We start from the raw sequence: 17793 nt of genomic DNA on the forward strand, positions 1-17793 counted from the left end.
GGGACTGTGCCTTCAAGGGCTGAGTTTCTGAGAGAGAGAGAGAGGCTGGGCAGCAGGCTGTGAAGTTCTTGTTCTTATGCACAGCCAGTTGGAACCAGACACAGAATAAAGCAGATCTTTTACAAGCCCTTAATCACTGAGTGATCACTGAACACCACAGTGGAACTTTCACTTGAGGATGCTGTTTCACAACCTAACTGAATTATTATTGGGATATTTTTTCTGATATTCAGGGTTTATTTTCCTTTCCTCGGTTCACCCCATTATTCTGAGTTACACAATGCCTTTCTCCCCCTTTTGGCATTCCTTTCCAAGCATTTATTCTCTGTTGCTCTGTTTTACATTACTTTGCCCCAGATGTAACAGCTTGGATAACCTTTTTCCTGCCATCTTGGGATATATAGCCACCAACACACCCTCTTCACCGGAAGTCCCACTTTAGTGGGAAGCTATATGAAAAGCCTTGCTATTTTGGTAGCAGAGTCATTCATCAGCTATATCATATCCTTGTAAGTCTGCCCCTAATCTGTTATCTTCCAGCTAGCAGTACACCTCTACCCTGATATAACGCTGTCCTTGGGAGCCAAAAAATCTTATTGCGTTATAGGTGAAACCGCGTTATATCGAAATTGCTTTGATCTGCCGGAGTGCGCAGCCCTCCCCCCCGCCCCCGGAGCACTGCTTTACCGCGTTATATCCGAATTTGTGTTATATCGAGTCGCGTTATATAGGGGTAGAGGTGTACCATGCTGTCATCAGCCCAACTCTAAATTTAAAGATATTTTCCTGTTTTTTGTATTCAGCCAAATTCTGCTCCCAGATATATCACTGTAAATTTGGATAGACTCCACTGGTGTCAATGTAGTTACTCTGCATTTACTACTCCAACATAATTGAGAGCAGAATCTGGCCCCTTGTCACTGTTAGCGCATGGAAAGAAAGTGAAACCGTGGGAGTGAGGTCAGCTACTGTCTTTCTTCCAGTTTCATACACTCTCATTTTAAAAATATGTTATTTTGAAGTCCACAGAGCCAATCCGGGCATTAGACTTAACAGAATGCTCAGCAGTGCAATTTGATTACTCACAGGAACGGGTCAACTGTTTCTGGTAAGTTGCAGTCCAAATGAACCCTTAATTCTTTTGCCTAGCTTTTCTGAAAGCCCTAATATACTCAAGAAACAACATTGATTTGTTATTGCCAGCCACTCCTGACAGACACCTGATGATAATGGGTGAGCATTATAGAGTCTCCCCCACTCTTTATTTTATCCATGTATCTCAACCAGCTCTCTTAATCAGTTCCACAAAGCTCTGTAAGAGTCAATGCTGGAGATAGAACTCTTGCTTGGGCTATGGGGTTCATTCATTACTGATTCCCACTTCCACTCAGAAAACTGAATTCAGTCCCAGGGGTAAGTAGTTATAACTCATACTGAGGTGAGACCATTACGAGTGAATTTAAACATGGTTATTTTTGTGGTGTGCATTAAAGCCAACCCCAGCACAATTCTGCAAAACACAATTCATTTGCCTATACTGGCTAGGCACAGTGTATTAACAAGACTCTCACTATCAAGAGCTGAACAGCTAAACAGCTGGCTAAACAGCTTAGACCGGACTGTAGGCAGGACCTGAGACATTAGCCACACAAATGTAGCATCACTCTAACACCTGAAGTCTGAACAAAAATTGGTCAGTGCCAGTGTGGGAAGCAGCACCGCTATGGGAGGAAATACTGATTATTCAAATGGATTAAGATTCTGTTTTCTTTACAGTTTAGTATTCCCACTAAGGACATATTACCTGTGTGCAAAGACTGGCATTGAAGCCGATGAGTGGATTAAGATACTGCGATGGAAATTGGTAAGGAAATGGTGTGTTAAATGGCAGTGTGGGCAGAAGGCTAATCCCTAGGATTTAGCACACCAAAAAAGAATCCGACAAGTATTTGTTGGCTCTTTCCTCTATTTACATGTATAACGAATAGATGTATTTACCATAACAATGCATTAATGCCAGGTATGATTGCATTGCCATGCCCTTGTTGAAACTATATAGTATTCTCCATTTTGAACTACTTATAGACCAAGTTGTCATCCTAGATATTTTTTTTTAATTCTTAAATGATGGATTTATTTCCAGTGCTACAGCAATATCATTGTGGAGTTGGTTTGAGATTCTCTGCACAATGAGGTATTCTCCTTCCTAATGTGTGTACGCCCTCCATATGTACACTTAGCAATTTTTTATATGTAAAAATGCTCCAAAAAGGGCTCTGCGTGCAGATATAAAATACATTAAACAGTAATCTCCAACAGAGTGTTGTCAACTCTCATGGTTTTATCATTACTCTCATGATTCTTGGTGTTTTTCTTAAACACCTAGCATCATGTTGTTATGTGAAAATCTGTTTTCATGAGGGGGAAAAGTGACTTTCTAGCCATCATGGCAGGGCATAGAAAAGCTTGAAAACATGAAACCTAAAGGCTCAAAAAATTAGAAGGAACATAAAAAGAACCCAAATTCTTATTTTTTTTTAATTGATGATTTTAGGGACCCAACTCATGATCATTTTTGACTGGCTGGGGTTGGCAATGCTGTGAACAAATTGAGAAAGTATTGCTCCCACTCAGTTAAAATTTCAGTGAGCCAGTCTGAACCTTCAAAGATTACCATGCAACTTCTATTAACTTCAGTGAGAATTGCAGGCTTTGAATCTATTCCACTACATGTATAACACATTATGAAACCTGTACATATGTACTTTGTGAGGCCTATAAAGTGAATAAGACTGCTTTTTATGAGGTATACATTCAGGGGTGAAAGTAAGGCAGTACGGTGTACGGATAAAAAGTGCCCACCAGTACCGGCCCGTACAGCTGACTTTAAAGTGCTGCTGCAGCAAAGGGCCTTCTTTAAAGCGCTACTGGGGCAGCGCTTTAACGTCGTTGCCCCTTTTGCCCCCACAGGCCGCAGTAGTGGCAGCCGGCGCCCCGGGCCATTTTACATTGCCGGCTTCGGGACAGCTGCCACTACTGCGTCAGCAGCCGGAGCCCTGGGCCTTTTAAATCGCTGCCCGGGCCAGGCAGCACACATGGGCTGGCTGGGGGATGCTGAGCCCCAGCCCGCCCCCCCCCATTCCGGGGGGGGGAGAGAAGAGTCGGCCCCTGTACCAGTAAGAGTTATTTTATTTTTACCCCTGTATACATTCCATAATGGTAAGTACATTACATGACATTTGTCACCACCACATTGATCTCTCTGCTCACATGTTCAGCCCCTTACTACTATCCTTTTTCTGTCTTGCCTATTTAGACTGTAAACTCTTTAGTCAGGGCCTATTTACTACTCTGTTTTGTGCAGTGCCTGGCACAATGTGGCTCACTGTTCTTGGTTGGTCCCTAGGCACTATTGTAATAAACATGATTAATAATAAGATATTAAGGCACATATTCCTTGTTCCTTTAAAAGTGCATCTGCCATATAGGAAGGGCGTGTTAGGTTTTTCCCCAGGATCTTGTTTGTTGGAATTCCCCTGCATGTCTGTAAATCCCCAACAGGGAAGACTAACTAGACTTGATCTACAGTTGAAAAGCATTGCATTAAGAGAGGCACACACAAAACTGGTTAAGCATTTTGAATGTGCATATTCTACAGTACTGTTGTCTTGAGTGCCCTCCCTGTTCATAATCTTGTACAGAACACAGAAAGACATGGCCAGTGCACTAAGAGAATTTTTTACTGAGATTGTAGACAATACAGGACCGCACAGACAGCATACTTTGGGTGATCAGGTGAGAGTCAAGAAGGCAGGGCAATGTGTTATAAATCTAACTTGCTCAAAAATCAGCAGCTAGTATTTTATCTATCTGCCCAATTTTTATTTTCTTTGATATTTCTTTTTAACTGGCCACATATATGAATAAGTAACGGATTGTCTTTTGTTTCAGTCACAAATAAGAAAACAACAGGACCAGCGTGATGCTACCTCTACTCTGTAGTTATTCCTCTAAATAATTTCCTCACCGAGATTCAGCCTTCAACATTGAATGTGTCACTTCACACAAGGGCAGTTTCAGCACATTGCATTACCTACAGTGTACAGCTATGTACTTGCATATATAGGATTAATGCTAGATGGACACTTTCAGAATGTGAAATGTTATCAATGAAAACTGTTGCATCCTAACAATGCTGGTTCCCTACCCAATCACATATTCTTAATGCACATTTAATTCAACCACCTATTCTGTTCACTTATGGATCACAAAAGTGTTCAGTAGTTGAAACTTTCGGTACAGTAATAAAGTACTCTCATGTTAGCTTCATTAAGCTTCTGTAATAAATACATAACTAACTACTAGCAACAGCTGTACTGCAAGGGTTAGCCCACTCATTTGAAATCAGCTATATTCTGTAAACCTTAAATATTTCTTTTGCATTGTGGCTTAAGGGTTTAAATCCTAGAGGAAAATTATGGCTCCAGAGTGGATTTTTTTCAATGTGAAACTGACTAGAGTATATTTTTGTAATTAATGTGAGTCCCTATTACATGGAAAATATAAACTTAATATTTTTAAAGTCCGGTGTCAAAGTGGGTGATGAATAATACTTGGTTTTGATGAAAGCTATTAGCGTGTGGTCTGATCCTACATTTTGGCAGTGGTAGTTGTAACTGCGTAGATTGCTGCTCTCTCTTGCTGTTAAATAGACGTACCATATTGAAAGCATCCTTGCTTATACATTGGCGTGATAAGGGCACAGGGCAGTTGGACCCCAGCTTCTCCATTCCCAGTACGCCCATGAAGGAGTAGCCATAGGTGGCCATGGAATGAGGACAGAATGCTCTACAGCCAGCGAAGTCCTTGGTCCCCATTGGGTGGGTAGTGGAATTCTAGCCCAGTCGTGTGCCCTTCACTTACCCACATGAAGATGATCGTTAAATTTTATGCATTTCTGCTAGCAGCATCTGCTTGTAATGATCTTTTCGTTGGTTAGTATTGAGAGTTTACAAGAAGAAGCTATTAATTTTAGTTGATTAGGTTTGTGTGTCTTAGGGGACAGGGGCAAGGGGATAAGTTCTATTCTGGAAATGAATTGTAAAGAATGTGGCAGCTATCCAATCAAAGAAAGCAGGGATCATGAGTTTGTTTTTAAATATCAAATTAGCTTGAATTGTACCTGCTCAAAAATGTTTTACATGAGAAGGCCATTTTATGTTCTCCCGCCATATAAACTGCTGTGGCATTTTTAAAATAAAGCTTACACACCAACCAGTTTAATTTTCCACAGCTGCCTTTACTGTGTGACGAGAGGCACCTGAGCCTGGAAAAACAAGAGACTCCATTATGATAGAATTCAGAGTTGTAATTACAGGAATAGTATTTTGTTTTAACTTAGATGTTCACAGTATTTGATTAATGTTTTTTGTATAGACTAAATATTTTAAAATGTCTGAGTAAATACAGTTTCACCATACTATTAAAAGGTACTCTTTCAAACCTTAGATTGTGATGCCTATAGTCAAGGAAGTTAGCAGAATGGTAGTTCATATGCAACAAAATTTTATACAATAATGATTTCCATCTCCTTTTTCCCGCCCAAAGAAATTACAAGATAACTGCAGTAGAGTAGAAATATTTGTTACAACCCTGTTGGTAAGCCAACAGTAGTCATGCCTCTCTACTAACGGATGGGAAATCCTGTGTGAAGTCAAATCATCTCACAATCAGAGCTTCTTCCCATGAGAACAGGCCAGGTTACAGAATATTGGAAACAAAATGTAGTATACACTACCTCTCTCAAACAAGCAAACAATGACAAACTGAAGCCAGGTTAGAATACAGTTTGCGGGTTTTCAAATAGAGCTTCACACAGACAGGATGTTACATTGGTTGATCAGGGGTCTACATTGGTTGATTAGTTTCTAGATGGAATTTAAAGTGTTTGCCTTATTGTATTAAAAATGCAGATGTTTTGGATCTAGATTATCTGAAAAACGTATCTTCTTATCTTAAAAAAAGACAATATACAGCCCCAAGTGTTTTTACTTATAGAAAGCCAACATGTGTAGAGATTGACATTTGACAGCAAATGATGCAAGTTTTTATAAAAATGTAGGAATTCAAAAATGATGAGACCTAAATGAGATCCACACAAGTTTTTTAGCCCATAAATTATCCAAGTTGTACATTTATAAAGCAACAAGGGAGACTTATCTGCCTGGAAAATTAGGTTTACCAGCAATATTTTAGGGCAGTTATAAAAATGGATCAGGTTACAACATTTTTAAAAATATTGTTTTATTTAGACATTTACTTAGGAAAACCTAAAAATAAATGAGCAGATCAAGTGTTACCACTAACATAGCCACAAATACCAGAACAAAAGACAAACATGGGTATCACAACTACACTGTACAAAAGAAATACAAGAAAGTGCAACACTGATTGGGAACTTGTACCCAGTAATAAGGAAAACGCTTGAAGCCGTAATTTATATAGAAATAGCAGCATCCTTCTCCTATACCAAGGAAGCTCACATTCAGATTAGTAGTATTCCTTTACCGAAGCATCACAAAAATAAAAAAAAATATGGGATAGTTATTGATTGTACTGCTAGGACTGCCAGCATATTTTCTCTTTTTCCTAGTGCATGCAAAGAAGCAATGAAGACAATGAAAATTAATTCTACTTCCCCACTATGTAGTGGTGGCTAGTGAGAGGGTAAACCCTACTCAATGCTTCATTTCCTGTACAGCAAGGGAGCTGTGGGTCACTTATCTGGACTGACAGTATGCGAATACTGGTCAACTCTGTTAAACCTGATCCTTAGTAAGGGCTCCACTGGAGCCATTTGCTCGTCTCTCCAGTACTGCACAATACAAGACATGTGGCCAAAGAGTCTATCTACAACACACTAGTAGCTCATTTCCGATTCAGCACTATGTACAAATTTAATCTTATTTAGTACAATAGGGGGAAGTGATATTTCCTCTCAAACATTGGTTATTTTGTGGGCTCAGAATTATTGAATCTTTATGTCCCATTGTGTAGTGAAGAGATGCAGCACTTTGATGACACCATCAGGTTAAGAAACCTCTACAACCTGCCTCAACTCTTCAAACAAGGGAGCAAGCTCCTTCTCTAAGCTGACGATCAGTCCTGTAACAATAAGAAGAGAAGAGATACAAAATAGTTACACTACACAGCATCCATTAAGCCTCTCTCCAAAGCAGTCAATAATAATGAAAGTGTTTATTAAAACTAAACTGATTTCACTTCAGCTTATCACTCTGCAAGGAAGCAGCATATGAGAGCTAATCACAGCAGTGACCAGCAATTGCCACTGTAATTAAGTGCCCCCTGGTCTCTTCCTCTTTGAATCACAAATGGGGTATCAAATAAGAGCAAAACAGGGCAGGAAAGTCCCCAGAACTGGAACAGAGCCAATGCAAGCAGTCTCTCTCTTCACTGGCACTTGCAGCATCGCTTCCACGCCATGCAGGCTCTGAGGAGTAGTGGGAGAATGTGTATGTTGGAAAGTCAGAGAACAATGACTCTATAAAAGAGGATTTCCTCTGGAACAAGCAGAGAGTCAAGTGGACACATTGGAGTGCCAAACTCAGAGTCCTGCATCCCTGAAGGGCATAATTCTGAGACCAGGTGTTGCACAGGTCAACAGAGGGCAAAATCTGGCCTGCAGAATCGTTCTTACATCATCCTTATCATCACTAGCAAAAAGTATTAAGCACTAACGTGCTAAGCTATTCAAGACATAAGACAAGACAGTACCTTCCCTGCAGACCTTAGCATCTAACAAACAAAAATGAAGACTAGACATTGTGAAGCCTGGAGGATGGAATAATGTAGAGGCTTTTGTCAGTTTTTGTTTTCATGTTTGTGGGCATTGAGGGAGAAGAAAGATTGTCAACTGTTTGTATTGTGGGATCATTACCAGTGCATTTTTCAAATAAGTGAGGTTCACATTCTGTTGAAGGTAATGCATTATTAGAACATGCGGGAAAATGAATTGCTTCTAAGAAAGATCATAGGTATTTTTGAAAATTTTGCCTAACTCCTATTTTCAAATATTAGCCTCCCATTGGGACATATGCAGTTTTGAAAATTTTACTGAAAATACTTTTTCCAATCAACCATGCCACCCTTTTTAATCAGATTCCATGCTGGTGACAAGTTAATATGCAGTTGTGTAATGAATACTGACCTAAGTTTATGTAACTCATTTTTCAAATGAATTATTTTAAGTCTTTTATTGAAAATATATCACTCTAGTCATAACAGGTTAGGAAATTACTGATAATGAAAACGTACCGGTATTGGCATTGCTGCTAGCAATGAAACTTACTACCAAAGGTAACCGATTGAACTGGACCACCTTAAAAACATAAAAACAAAAAGTTCCTCAAAAATCAATATGCTGCTTGTCAGAAAAACAGTGTGAAATTTGCTATACTCATTCCCTAATCCTGCAGTCCTTACTCATGCAACTGGGCCCATCAATTTAAATTATAAATAGGAAAAAGGACTGGGTTCTATGTATATGTTTTAAAGATTCAGAGTTTAAAGGTGCTAGCAGAGATAGACAGCAATCCCATTTTGTGGCTCAGATATGTACAGTATGCTACACATTGTGAAATCTAACCAAATTTAAAAGCTGCAGCATAGTGTGTATGTTATTTCCTCCCTCTTGTTACATGATTAAAAAAACCACAACTATTCAGGGGAAGGAGGAAGGAAGAATAATTCAGAAATGCTGAACATATGCTAGTAGTGTCAAAAGAATGTCAGGCCAATGCAGTCAGGGTCAAACAGCTACTTTTTTGCATTTATTTTACATCAAAGCTGAATATAGCAAGTCTAAACAGTTAGACTTTTTTCATTTGTTTGCATCAACGCCCTTCTGTAAAATTCTGCTCATCAATCTACTGTGAACTGAGCAGGCGTGTGAATCTGTTCAAGGATGATGGATGTCAGCAGACATGAAAAAAAAAATCAAGTTTATAAATGGTGAACTGTTTTATGTAAATTTCCTTGCCCAGACACTATTCCTGAAGCAGGATTTAACGGTTACACAGTTTAAAGTGGACAGAAGCCCCAGCTTGTTCAGCAGTATCACTGATCACATGTATAGAAATATGAACATTTTGTTTTTCAAGATAAATATTTTTAAATTGACTCTGCAATAAACACAAATTTAGAATGATAGATACTAGAGATCTGCAACCGGCACCATCTGCTGGAGAACACAGTGACCTTCAAGTACTGCCCTGAACCAGTAACTCATTATTGATGCTGGGAAACAAAAGCTAATTTCAATGAATATTGCAAACATTCAGCACGACCAGCGCTTACATATTTTAGGAAATAACACACACATTTAAATAGAATCGAACCCCAGTGGAAAGCCAGCACAGAGTTTAAAAAAAAAAAAAAAAAAAAAAGGTCATGTAGGACTAGATCTGACCCATAGACCCTTACCTGGTATGTGTTGTAGTAACAGATGATACTCTTGTTTTTTGAAAGTCCTAGTTTGCTGCCCTGGTCTGTCGCAAGTGCAAAGGTGGACAAGAAACCAGGTCTAAGTGCATGCTCTGGAGCATTATCATTGGCAACTGGAACAAAACATATTTTACATTCCTACATGATCTTTGTACATATGGGTCAGGCATCCTGCATCTGAGGCAACAGTAAACTAGATCAGATCTCATACATATCAAATTGCCCCTACCTGCTTCCCACCTTCCCTCAGTAATGAATACCTACTGATGTGCTTTGGAAGATGCATGTAAATGTTTTACTCTGTATATCTTTATCACCACTTCAGCAGCCAGCTTTCCTAATGTTCTGAGATGGCTTATTTTCTATATGCTTGTTTGTTGCACCATGATCTGTGCTGATGCTGTTTTGTTTTATTGTGTCACTTGCAGTAGCATGCCAGACCCATCGCATTTCACCCATATCATGCCATATATCTTCCTTCAGATTCACACATACATGCAACTCCTACTGAGCATCATTAAATGAGATGGACATAAAAACCATCTGCAGATGCCTGAATCTTTAGATTCTTAACTTACGCCATTGTGCCTGTAGCACTAGAGGTCCCACACTACTACCAGAAAGTAAGGTAAGGATAGCACAACCCTGATGCAAACAAATTCAGAATTAAGTCAACAGCAATTGGTGCATCTCTCTGTGGGTAGCATTTGGTCATATCAGTCTGAGGGTAAGACTTCTGCTAAACCAATCCTGGCATTGTCTACCAATCTTAAAGCAGCTTTAAGGTATAAACTCGTTACATGATTCCAACTCTCTTCACCGATGACACGGTAAGGTGCCTACAGACTATGGTTTTAAACACGCTGCATGTACCTAGATAGAGGGCTCCCTTTACGAGATAATTTAGTGTTCAATAAATCCTTGTTAAAATGTCCCAAATTTGAGCATGTCTGACTTAATGCTTAGATCAACCTCCAATATTTACAATAAACTAAAAGCCAGACAGGAGGAAGAGTCCTCTGTCCATTAGGAAGCCAGTTTTTTGTCTTTCAATTAAAGATGTCCATTAGGGATCAGATGTTATGATTTACCTTTGATAACAGGCACACCATCTCTGTCTGACACTAAAATAGCATGAAGACCTTCAACACTAGAGAAAACAAAATAAAACTGTTGTTTTTACCAAGTTTAAATGTTGGCAGTGAGATTCATTTTTATTCAGCAAACACGTACCAAAGTGAAAACAGAAGAAGTAGCAAGGAGAGAGATAATAGTGCAATGAGTGCCCACCATTAAACTAGCTTTCATTATATGATCACCCAAGGGACCACAGCCAGACTTCTACTAGAAGTTCAAACAGAATGGAATTGGAAATTGTGGAGGTCCTTCAGCTTCAGTAAGGGGACTGCTATTGGAGGTAGTCCTTAGTGCAGGTTTCACTATATTTGCACACAGTGCCAGAGTATGACTATTTAGTGCTGCTAATGACGGACCTAGCCTAGCTACTTGCAGTTACCAGAAACTGTAAGTTACCAAGATGAACTAATTCTTCAAAAAGCCAGTACGAAGTGTTGCTTGAATTCGAGAAGAATTATTCCAGTAACAGGAGCTTTTAACACTATTATTTAACACTTAAAATGAAATGAAGAGTACTGTACTTCTTTTGGAGTGGACAGATGGAAAAGTTTGAGTTATTTCCACCTGAACTGATTTTTAACTCATTCAAAAATAACAGTGTACTCAGTTTCAAGATAAGTGTCTCTAATATTAAGCTGGGTTAGCAAAAGATAGGTTTTTGCAGCCAAATAAATATTATTCAGAGTACAGGAACCTGCAATGTAAACTTTAATAGATTATTTTAAAAAAGTGTTCAGACAGTCTGGACAGTCTGTTGGATTACTTTCACTAGAGCCCACTAAAATCCAGGTAACTATGAACATATATTACTTGCGAAGCAGCACAGAGTGTAAAGTGAACACTTTACTGTAGCATGATGTCTAGGTTACCTTGGTAATTTTTTGTACAGAAACCTTTTCAGGTCCTATAAAGAAAAATAAGAGTATGAAATATGATTATTTTGAAAAATAAAGCATATGTATGAAACTTTCAAAATTTTATCACAGTAGAAACCATTTGCGTCATTTTTTTTTAAACTTCCTCTTTCATTCTACCACAAAACACTTCTTTTAAATTGCATTGTGTGAAGCATTTTGAATTATAACTGATCAAACCCTCCTCTCCCCCCCTTTCGGGCTTGTATATAAAAATAGTCTGAGTTCCAGAATTTGCATATGTATAGTACTTATATTACTTATTCCTTTAATTCTGTAATCATTTCAGTGGCTCTGAACTATTTGTTAACTAATCAAAATGCATCCAATACATTAAGTGAAGTGGCAGCAAGCATTTCTCAGTCCTCCCAAAGTGTTTTAAATATAATGTTTCATGTTAACACACTAAATACATAGCGCTTGAACATTTTAATATAGTCGCTGCTACAAATGCATATCCCAGACACATGTGAACTTTGTTTTAGTGTCTTCCAAATATAATCACCTTACAAGTTACTGAACAAAGCAGATTCTCCCTCCTTTTGCATAATCATGTCATTCTCAATCAATCAAGGCCGGTTCCCCTTTCAAAGTGTTTACAGTCTTCTAAGGCCTTAGTTCTGCAAATACTTTAGCTCATGCATAACTTTACTGACATCAGTAGTCCCGCTGAACTGAATGAGGCTTCATAAGGGTGTGTCCACATGGATCAGTTTATAGGATTGGGGCCATAAAGTAAGCTTTTTTGGACAGGGCCTATAGTTTCTTCCTCTTTAGTAGCTTTCACAAATAGTGAAACAAAACCCCCCAAAACAAACAAAACAAACCATATAATTACAAAGACAAACTATTTTCAAACAGAAACGTGTATTTTCAAAATACTTACGTCAGCCATGTTTAGAAACTTTTTCGAAAAAAGTAATCAGATGTACTGTCAAGGTTCCTGAAAAATAAGAGTCAACATTAGTCATGCACATAAGCTTTTATGACCTCCCTCTCTCTCTTTTGCTTACTCTCACACAAAATTAAGAAAGAGGGAGAAGCGTCCCTATTAATTTCCAGCATCCCACAGCTCTCCTTCTGGTGCCAATGTGAAGAGGATAATGCTCACGCTACCCTGCCCAACAAAATGAATTATTGGCATTAAACTGGTCTTAAAAGAAACTGACTTACCACAAGCTACACACAAGCTGTTCCCCAGAGAGTCTTCCCCCACAAGCAGCCCTGTTGTAACTGTCCCCCCGACCTCAGTAGGAAACATGGGTCAAAAGCTGCATAAACTAGGTAAAGAGCATCTCAAGGCAGATCTACACTTAAAAAGCTGCAGCAGCACAGCTGTGCTTGTGTAGTGCTTCTCCTGTCCGCGTAGTTCATCCACCTCCATGAGAAGGGGTAGCTATGTCGACAGGAGAAGCTCTTGACACAGCACTATTTACACTGGGGGTTAGGTTGGTATAACTGCGTCGCTCAGGGATGTGGATTTTTCACACCCTTGAGCAACGTAGTTATACCAATGTAAGTTTGTAGTGTAGACTTGGCCTCAGTGATGGGGTGCTAAAGAGAGGAATGACTGTAAAGTGAGAGTAGGTACACGTGTTATTCCTGAATACTCTCCACGATAAAACTGCCTGACAGCCACTCTGCCAGCAAGTTTGTATGTTTCAATGGGACAACACTAGGCAGCTGTTAACTCTCAGAAAACACCTAGACTATCTCTTTCCTGCCTCTGCTACAATCACTGAACCACATCAGACAGACTGGGGTCTATGGATAAGTCAGTCAGCTTTAACTCAATCCAGATAAGAGAGATGCAATACTAGCACAGCAGGGGAAGTAACTGAAAGCACTGTCTGTGCCTCCCAGTGGTTTGTTACCAGAGCTTGCCATCTGGAACCTGTGTTTGTTTCTGGATGTTCAGACAGCAGGAGCGTCAGTGTTGCAAACCCTGCCCACTGACTCTTCAGTTGCCTACGTACACTGTTCCTTTGGTCATGAAGACAGTCAGTCATCTCTGTCTTTGTCACCTTCCCACTGGAAACACCCTCCGCATCGACTATTTCCAAAGGCAGTTTCAACTAGTATAGACTGCTGTCAGCATCATGCGCAAGACAGGGGTGGTAACTGTCCCAGTCTACTCTGCACTGGTGAGGCCTCTGCTGGAGTACTGGGTCCAGTTTTGGGTACCACATTTTAGGAAATACGTGAACAAAATGAAGAGAGTCCAAAGAAGAGCAACAAAAACAACAGAAGGGTTAAAAAAACCTGATCTATGAGAAAAGGTTAAAAAAACTAGGGATGTTTAGTCTGAAGAAGAGACTGAGGTGGGAGCTAACAGTCATCAAATATGTAAAAGGCTGTTAGAAGGAGAGGGATCAATTGTTCTCTGTGTCTATTTAAGAGTAGAATAAGAAGTAATGGGCCTAATCTGCAGCAAGTGGGATTTAGGTTAAATACTAGGAAAAACTTCCTAGTTATCAGGATAGCTGAGAACTGGACCAGTTTCCAAGGGAGACTGTGGAATCCCCCTCACTACAGGTTTTTAGAACAGGTTGGATAAACACCTGTCATGGCTAGTCTAGGTTTGCTTGCTCCTGCGGGTGGGTGGGGTAGTGTGTGTGTGTGTTGCTCAAATCCTGCCTTTCCCTGACTCCACGAGGGAAGCGAGCCGGCAAGGGAGCAGATTGCACCCGCTCCAAAGACAGGTCAAGGAGCGGGGCTAGCTACCCGAGAACCCTGGCCCCTCCTTGGGTTGTGGCCTGGCACCCGACAGGCCACAAGGCTCCCACAGCTGTGCACGGGGTGGGCAAGGACAGGCTGGGCTGCTCCCTGGCCCAAGGAGCAGAGGTGCTGGAACTAGCAGTGCAGCCGCACCCCCCTGACTTGAAGGGTTTCCATCATCTCCAGGGGTTGCAGTTTGGTTCTATGGCGCTCAGCACCCCCCGCTCCCTACAAACGGTCCCACCAGCCCTGCCAAGGAGCTGGGGTTTGCGGAGCTCCGAGTCCCCCAGCCCCTGGACAGAGGGTTGGGGGGGGGAACTTGGAGGGCGGTCGCAGGACCCCTCCAGCTCGACTCCCCGCAGTACCGGGTGTGTGTGTGTGTGTGTCAATATAGTAGGCCCTATAATAATAATTACCACAACACATTACCTCTGCTTTAGGAGGGGGGTCCGCCCATCCACCCTCCCCCGAAAGCCGAACTCCCCCCTTACCCCAGGGTCCAACAGGCCGCCCGCTTCTTCGGAATTCCTCACCAAAATACCCAGATGACAGCGGCCGCTTCCCTTTAACCCTCGATCACATGATTCCCCACCCAAGAAACGATCGCTGCCGCCGCGCGCCGTCCTCACTTCCGGTGCAGCGTCAGATCTGTCTCCCTTGTAGCTAATGAGCATGCTCACCCGTTGGCGCCTGTTCAGTGAGCGCAGCGAAAGGGCTGCGCTAGTGGGAGCGGGAGGGGACAAGCCGAGGGCGAAGCCACGGCAGCGTCTCTGCCTCCTTCCGCCCCAAAGCAACTGCTACAGAGGTCATGTGACTGCATTGCCGCGGCACGGGAGGTGACAGGAGGGGCTCGCGGTTGCGCCCAGGGCCCGTCTCAGGAGCCGCGCGCCCTAGTGTAGTGCTCGTGCTCTAGGGGCGCCTGCCCAAGGGCACGGGGTTGGGTGCTGGGCAGGGAGCCCCAGCACTCATTCGCAGGGGGATCTGGAAGCAGGTGCTGCTGGCTCTGGCTTGGCAGGAATCCTGCAAAGGGCCCTGGGGCTGTCCGTGAATTGCCTGCCCTAACCCATTGTTGGGGGGTTTCAGTGCGCACCCTGCCACCCTTTGTAACACTTAGTAACCCTGAACCACGCACAGAATTAGAGACCGTAATGCACGATGCAGTTTATGGACAGCCCTTCTCATAGTAACACCGACCTGAGTTGGGCCACGTTGGTGGAAGAGACAAACTTCTCTCACCCACGTTGTATCTCTGATATCTTGGGGCCACCAGAGCTACAACACCACTGCGAACAGCAACGTAATAATAGGAAAATACAACAGCTGATAGCAGATAGTTTGCAATGTGGAATCTCAGAGAATTTGATATTTCAGGGACAAAGGTAGTTTAGAGATTATTTGCATTTCCTCTGAAGTTCCTTTCAGCTGTGGAGTAAAGTGATGACACATCATCTTGAAAATATAAATAATCCCCTCCTTAGCAGGTGGTTTGCCTTCATTCTTGCTAGGGCAGCCCAGCTCTTCCAAGGTTTCTGATTTTGGGAGTTAGGTAACTGGTTTACAGTTGAGACACCAGCCCATGAAAATGGAAGGGGATCTCGTCTCAACACACTGAAGATCTGGCTGAATTAGAGGTGTAGTCCTGTGCAACTCCCAATTTTAATATTTATTCATCACTTACAGCCATCCTCTTTAAAAAAAAGATAAGTGACATTATGCATAATTGTTATACAAGATAAATTATGTATATTTACACCAAACATGTTAAAACGACTTAAGAAGAAAAAAGCACGTCCTGCTGAGCAGATCAGCTTTTGTAAACCTAAATAGTTGCGCTGAGTTAGAATGGCCGCTAAGGAAAGGGATGCGGCACACAATGGTGTGGTAACTTGGTAGGTCACTGTCTTCCCAGCAAGATGGCAATATGCTGCTGATCTTGGCTTGTGCCAGAAATGCAAAACTGAAGTCCTGCTACTTATTTAAGGTCATGTATGTTTCTTAAGAGTAGAGGGCATTACCCTGAATTCCTGGCCCCATTCATGTTATGTGCATCCCAGCTATAATTACACTAGTTGTTTCATGTGACAATCTTCACTGTGTCCCCTAAATGATGGTATAATGTTGCTCTACACTGTTGAACAGTTCCAAAATTTGATGTTAGAATTAGTATCATGTTACAGATTGGCAAAGTGATCTCATTTGCATAATGTTTAACATATTTTGTAAATACTTTGGGACCTTCTGGGCCAAATGTGTTACACCAATATAAATCATGTGTTCACATACTATAGTGCAAAGAGTTGTCTTAACCAGGAGGAAATGATTGTATCAATAACTATTCAGTTTAACTAGGGATAAATCTTGACAATCTCTTTTCATAATAAATTCTAAAGAGGGAAGAAAGTTCTGCCAAATATACATATTTAGAGGTGCCTGGCCAATGGGTGACGCTTGAGGGGAGATACCAATCAATTGAGGAACAAAAGGGATAAAGAACAAATAGAATGAATTGTTTAAGCTTTTATGTTGGAATGTAGCTAGAATTACCCTATTTGCTCATCTGTCACTTACGCTAAATTTTTCATCTAACATGAAAAAAATAGTGCTTGAACAGCAAAATAACAGGCAATCCCAAGTCGTTTTCACATTCTCTAACAGGAGGGTATGACGGGCCAGTTGCAATTCAAAGGGAAATTTTCAAATGTCTTATCCATTATTCCTGTTGGAGGTGTTTCCACTTGCAGTGGGGCTGACCAAGTAAGTTGTAGTTTTTTAAAGATATTATATAGTTCAGTAAAAAATAGTGACAGAGGCTCACCTGCTTTGTTTGCCACTAGGTACATAGAGGAGGGAAGCAGCATTTGTTCTAGTAAGTCACATTGCTGTATTTTTAAAAACAGTTGTTAGAGTGAAGTTAAATGCTGTACTTGATGATTTTTATATAATTAAACAGGACAAGAGTTGAAGTTTAGTATTTTATGAATTTCTCTCCAAGATTTAAAAATCATTTTCTTCTTTTAGTACTAGAAGACAGATTATCCAAATGGGGTTTGTGTTCAAGTATGTCATTTTCAATAAGTTTAGACTTTTGCTGTTTATATGCTCCTTCCCAGGAATGAAATGTCCAGTCATCGTTTGAAAAATCTCCCCCAAAATGATTAATTTTAATTTTACACCACTTTTCTGAGTAGCTTATTTCCTTTATCACTGCAGTTTACTCATTTTTATATAAGGCAGTTTATGTGCCATTTAATTATATAAGCTGTAGACATGCAATTATATTAGATCCCCACCTGGCTTTAATACATTGGGAGGGATAAGGCTGATTCCCACCTCCACACCCGGAGGTATGTGTATGTGCTGTAATTTTGCTACTCAATTTCTTTTCAATTTGAAGAGGAACTTTGTTACTTAAAAAGTCATCATACTTCTATAAGCATAGTAAATCTTATGCCCATTTTTAATATTAATCTCAGATACGTGTGTAACAAATACATAAACCCAA

General features: G+C 40.8%; 3 protein-coding genes across 6 annotated transcripts in view; 2 read left to right on the forward strand and 1 right to left on the reverse strand.

Annotated features, from left to right (window-relative positions):
* The window catches only part of DAPP1 (dual adaptor of phosphotyrosine and 3-phosphoinositides 1), a 51386-nt gene extending 45884 nt beyond the window's left edge, over positions 1 to 5502 (forward strand). The window contains exons 7-9 of the mRNA XM_005278498.5: positions 1023 to 1108; positions 1777 to 1864; positions 3952 to 5502. Of these exons, the coding sequence (XP_005278555.1) occupies positions 1023 to 1108; positions 1777 to 1864; positions 3952 to 4002 (225 nt within the window). The 3' untranslated portion in view covers positions 4003 to 5502. The remainder of the gene's footprint in view (positions 1 to 1022; positions 1109 to 1776; positions 1865 to 3951) is intronic.
* The window catches only part of LOC135983898 (general transcription factor II-I repeat domain-containing protein 2A-like), a 984084-nt gene that overhangs the window by 190391 nt on the left and 775900 nt on the right, over positions 1 to 17793 (forward strand). The gene's annotated exons all lie outside the window — the stretch shown is intronic.
* Positions 5351 to 15002, reverse strand: LAMTOR3 (late endosomal/lysosomal adaptor, MAPK and MTOR activator 3). Of its 4 annotated transcripts, none has more exons than XM_005278496.5 (7): positions 14783 to 15002; positions 12460 to 12516; positions 11529 to 11563; positions 10614 to 10672; positions 9502 to 9635; positions 8335 to 8398; positions 5351 to 7164 (listed from the first exon to the last, which is right to left on the reverse strand). In XM_005278496.5, the coding sequence occupies exons 2-7, from the start codon at positions 12466 to 12468 to the stop codon at positions 7091 to 7093; spliced, it is 375 nt and encodes a 124-aa protein (XP_005278553.1). In that variant the 5' UTR covers positions 12469 to 12516; positions 14783 to 15002; the 3' UTR covers positions 5351 to 7090. The 4 variants fall into 4 exon arrangements, with proteins under 4 accessions (XP_005278553.1, XP_065453729.1, XP_023955664.1 ...); XM_065597657.1 differs by having other exon boundaries at positions 14921 to 15000; XM_024099896.3 differs by having other exon boundaries at positions 14825 to 14951.

This window comes from Chrysemys picta, chromosome 5 (genome assembly GCF_011386835.1).
Source record: "Chrysemys picta bellii isolate R12L10 chromosome 5, ASM1138683v2, whole genome shotgun sequence".
Classification (NCBI taxonomy): Eukaryota; Metazoa; Chordata; order Testudines; family Emydidae; genus Chrysemys; species Chrysemys picta.

Bases quoted from the DNA above. Each gene is read 5' to 3' on its own strand.
- LAMTOR3 (XM_005278496.5), bottom strand. The intron at 9,636-10,613 runs GTAAATCATAAC...GTTTTGTTCCAG, and splicing joins TGGTGTGCCTGTTATCAAAG to TTGCCAATGATAATGCTCCA. The intron at 8,399-9,501 runs GTAAGGGTCTAT...TATGTTTTTAAG, and splicing joins GTTACTACAACACATACCAG to GTGGTCCAGTTCAATCGGTT.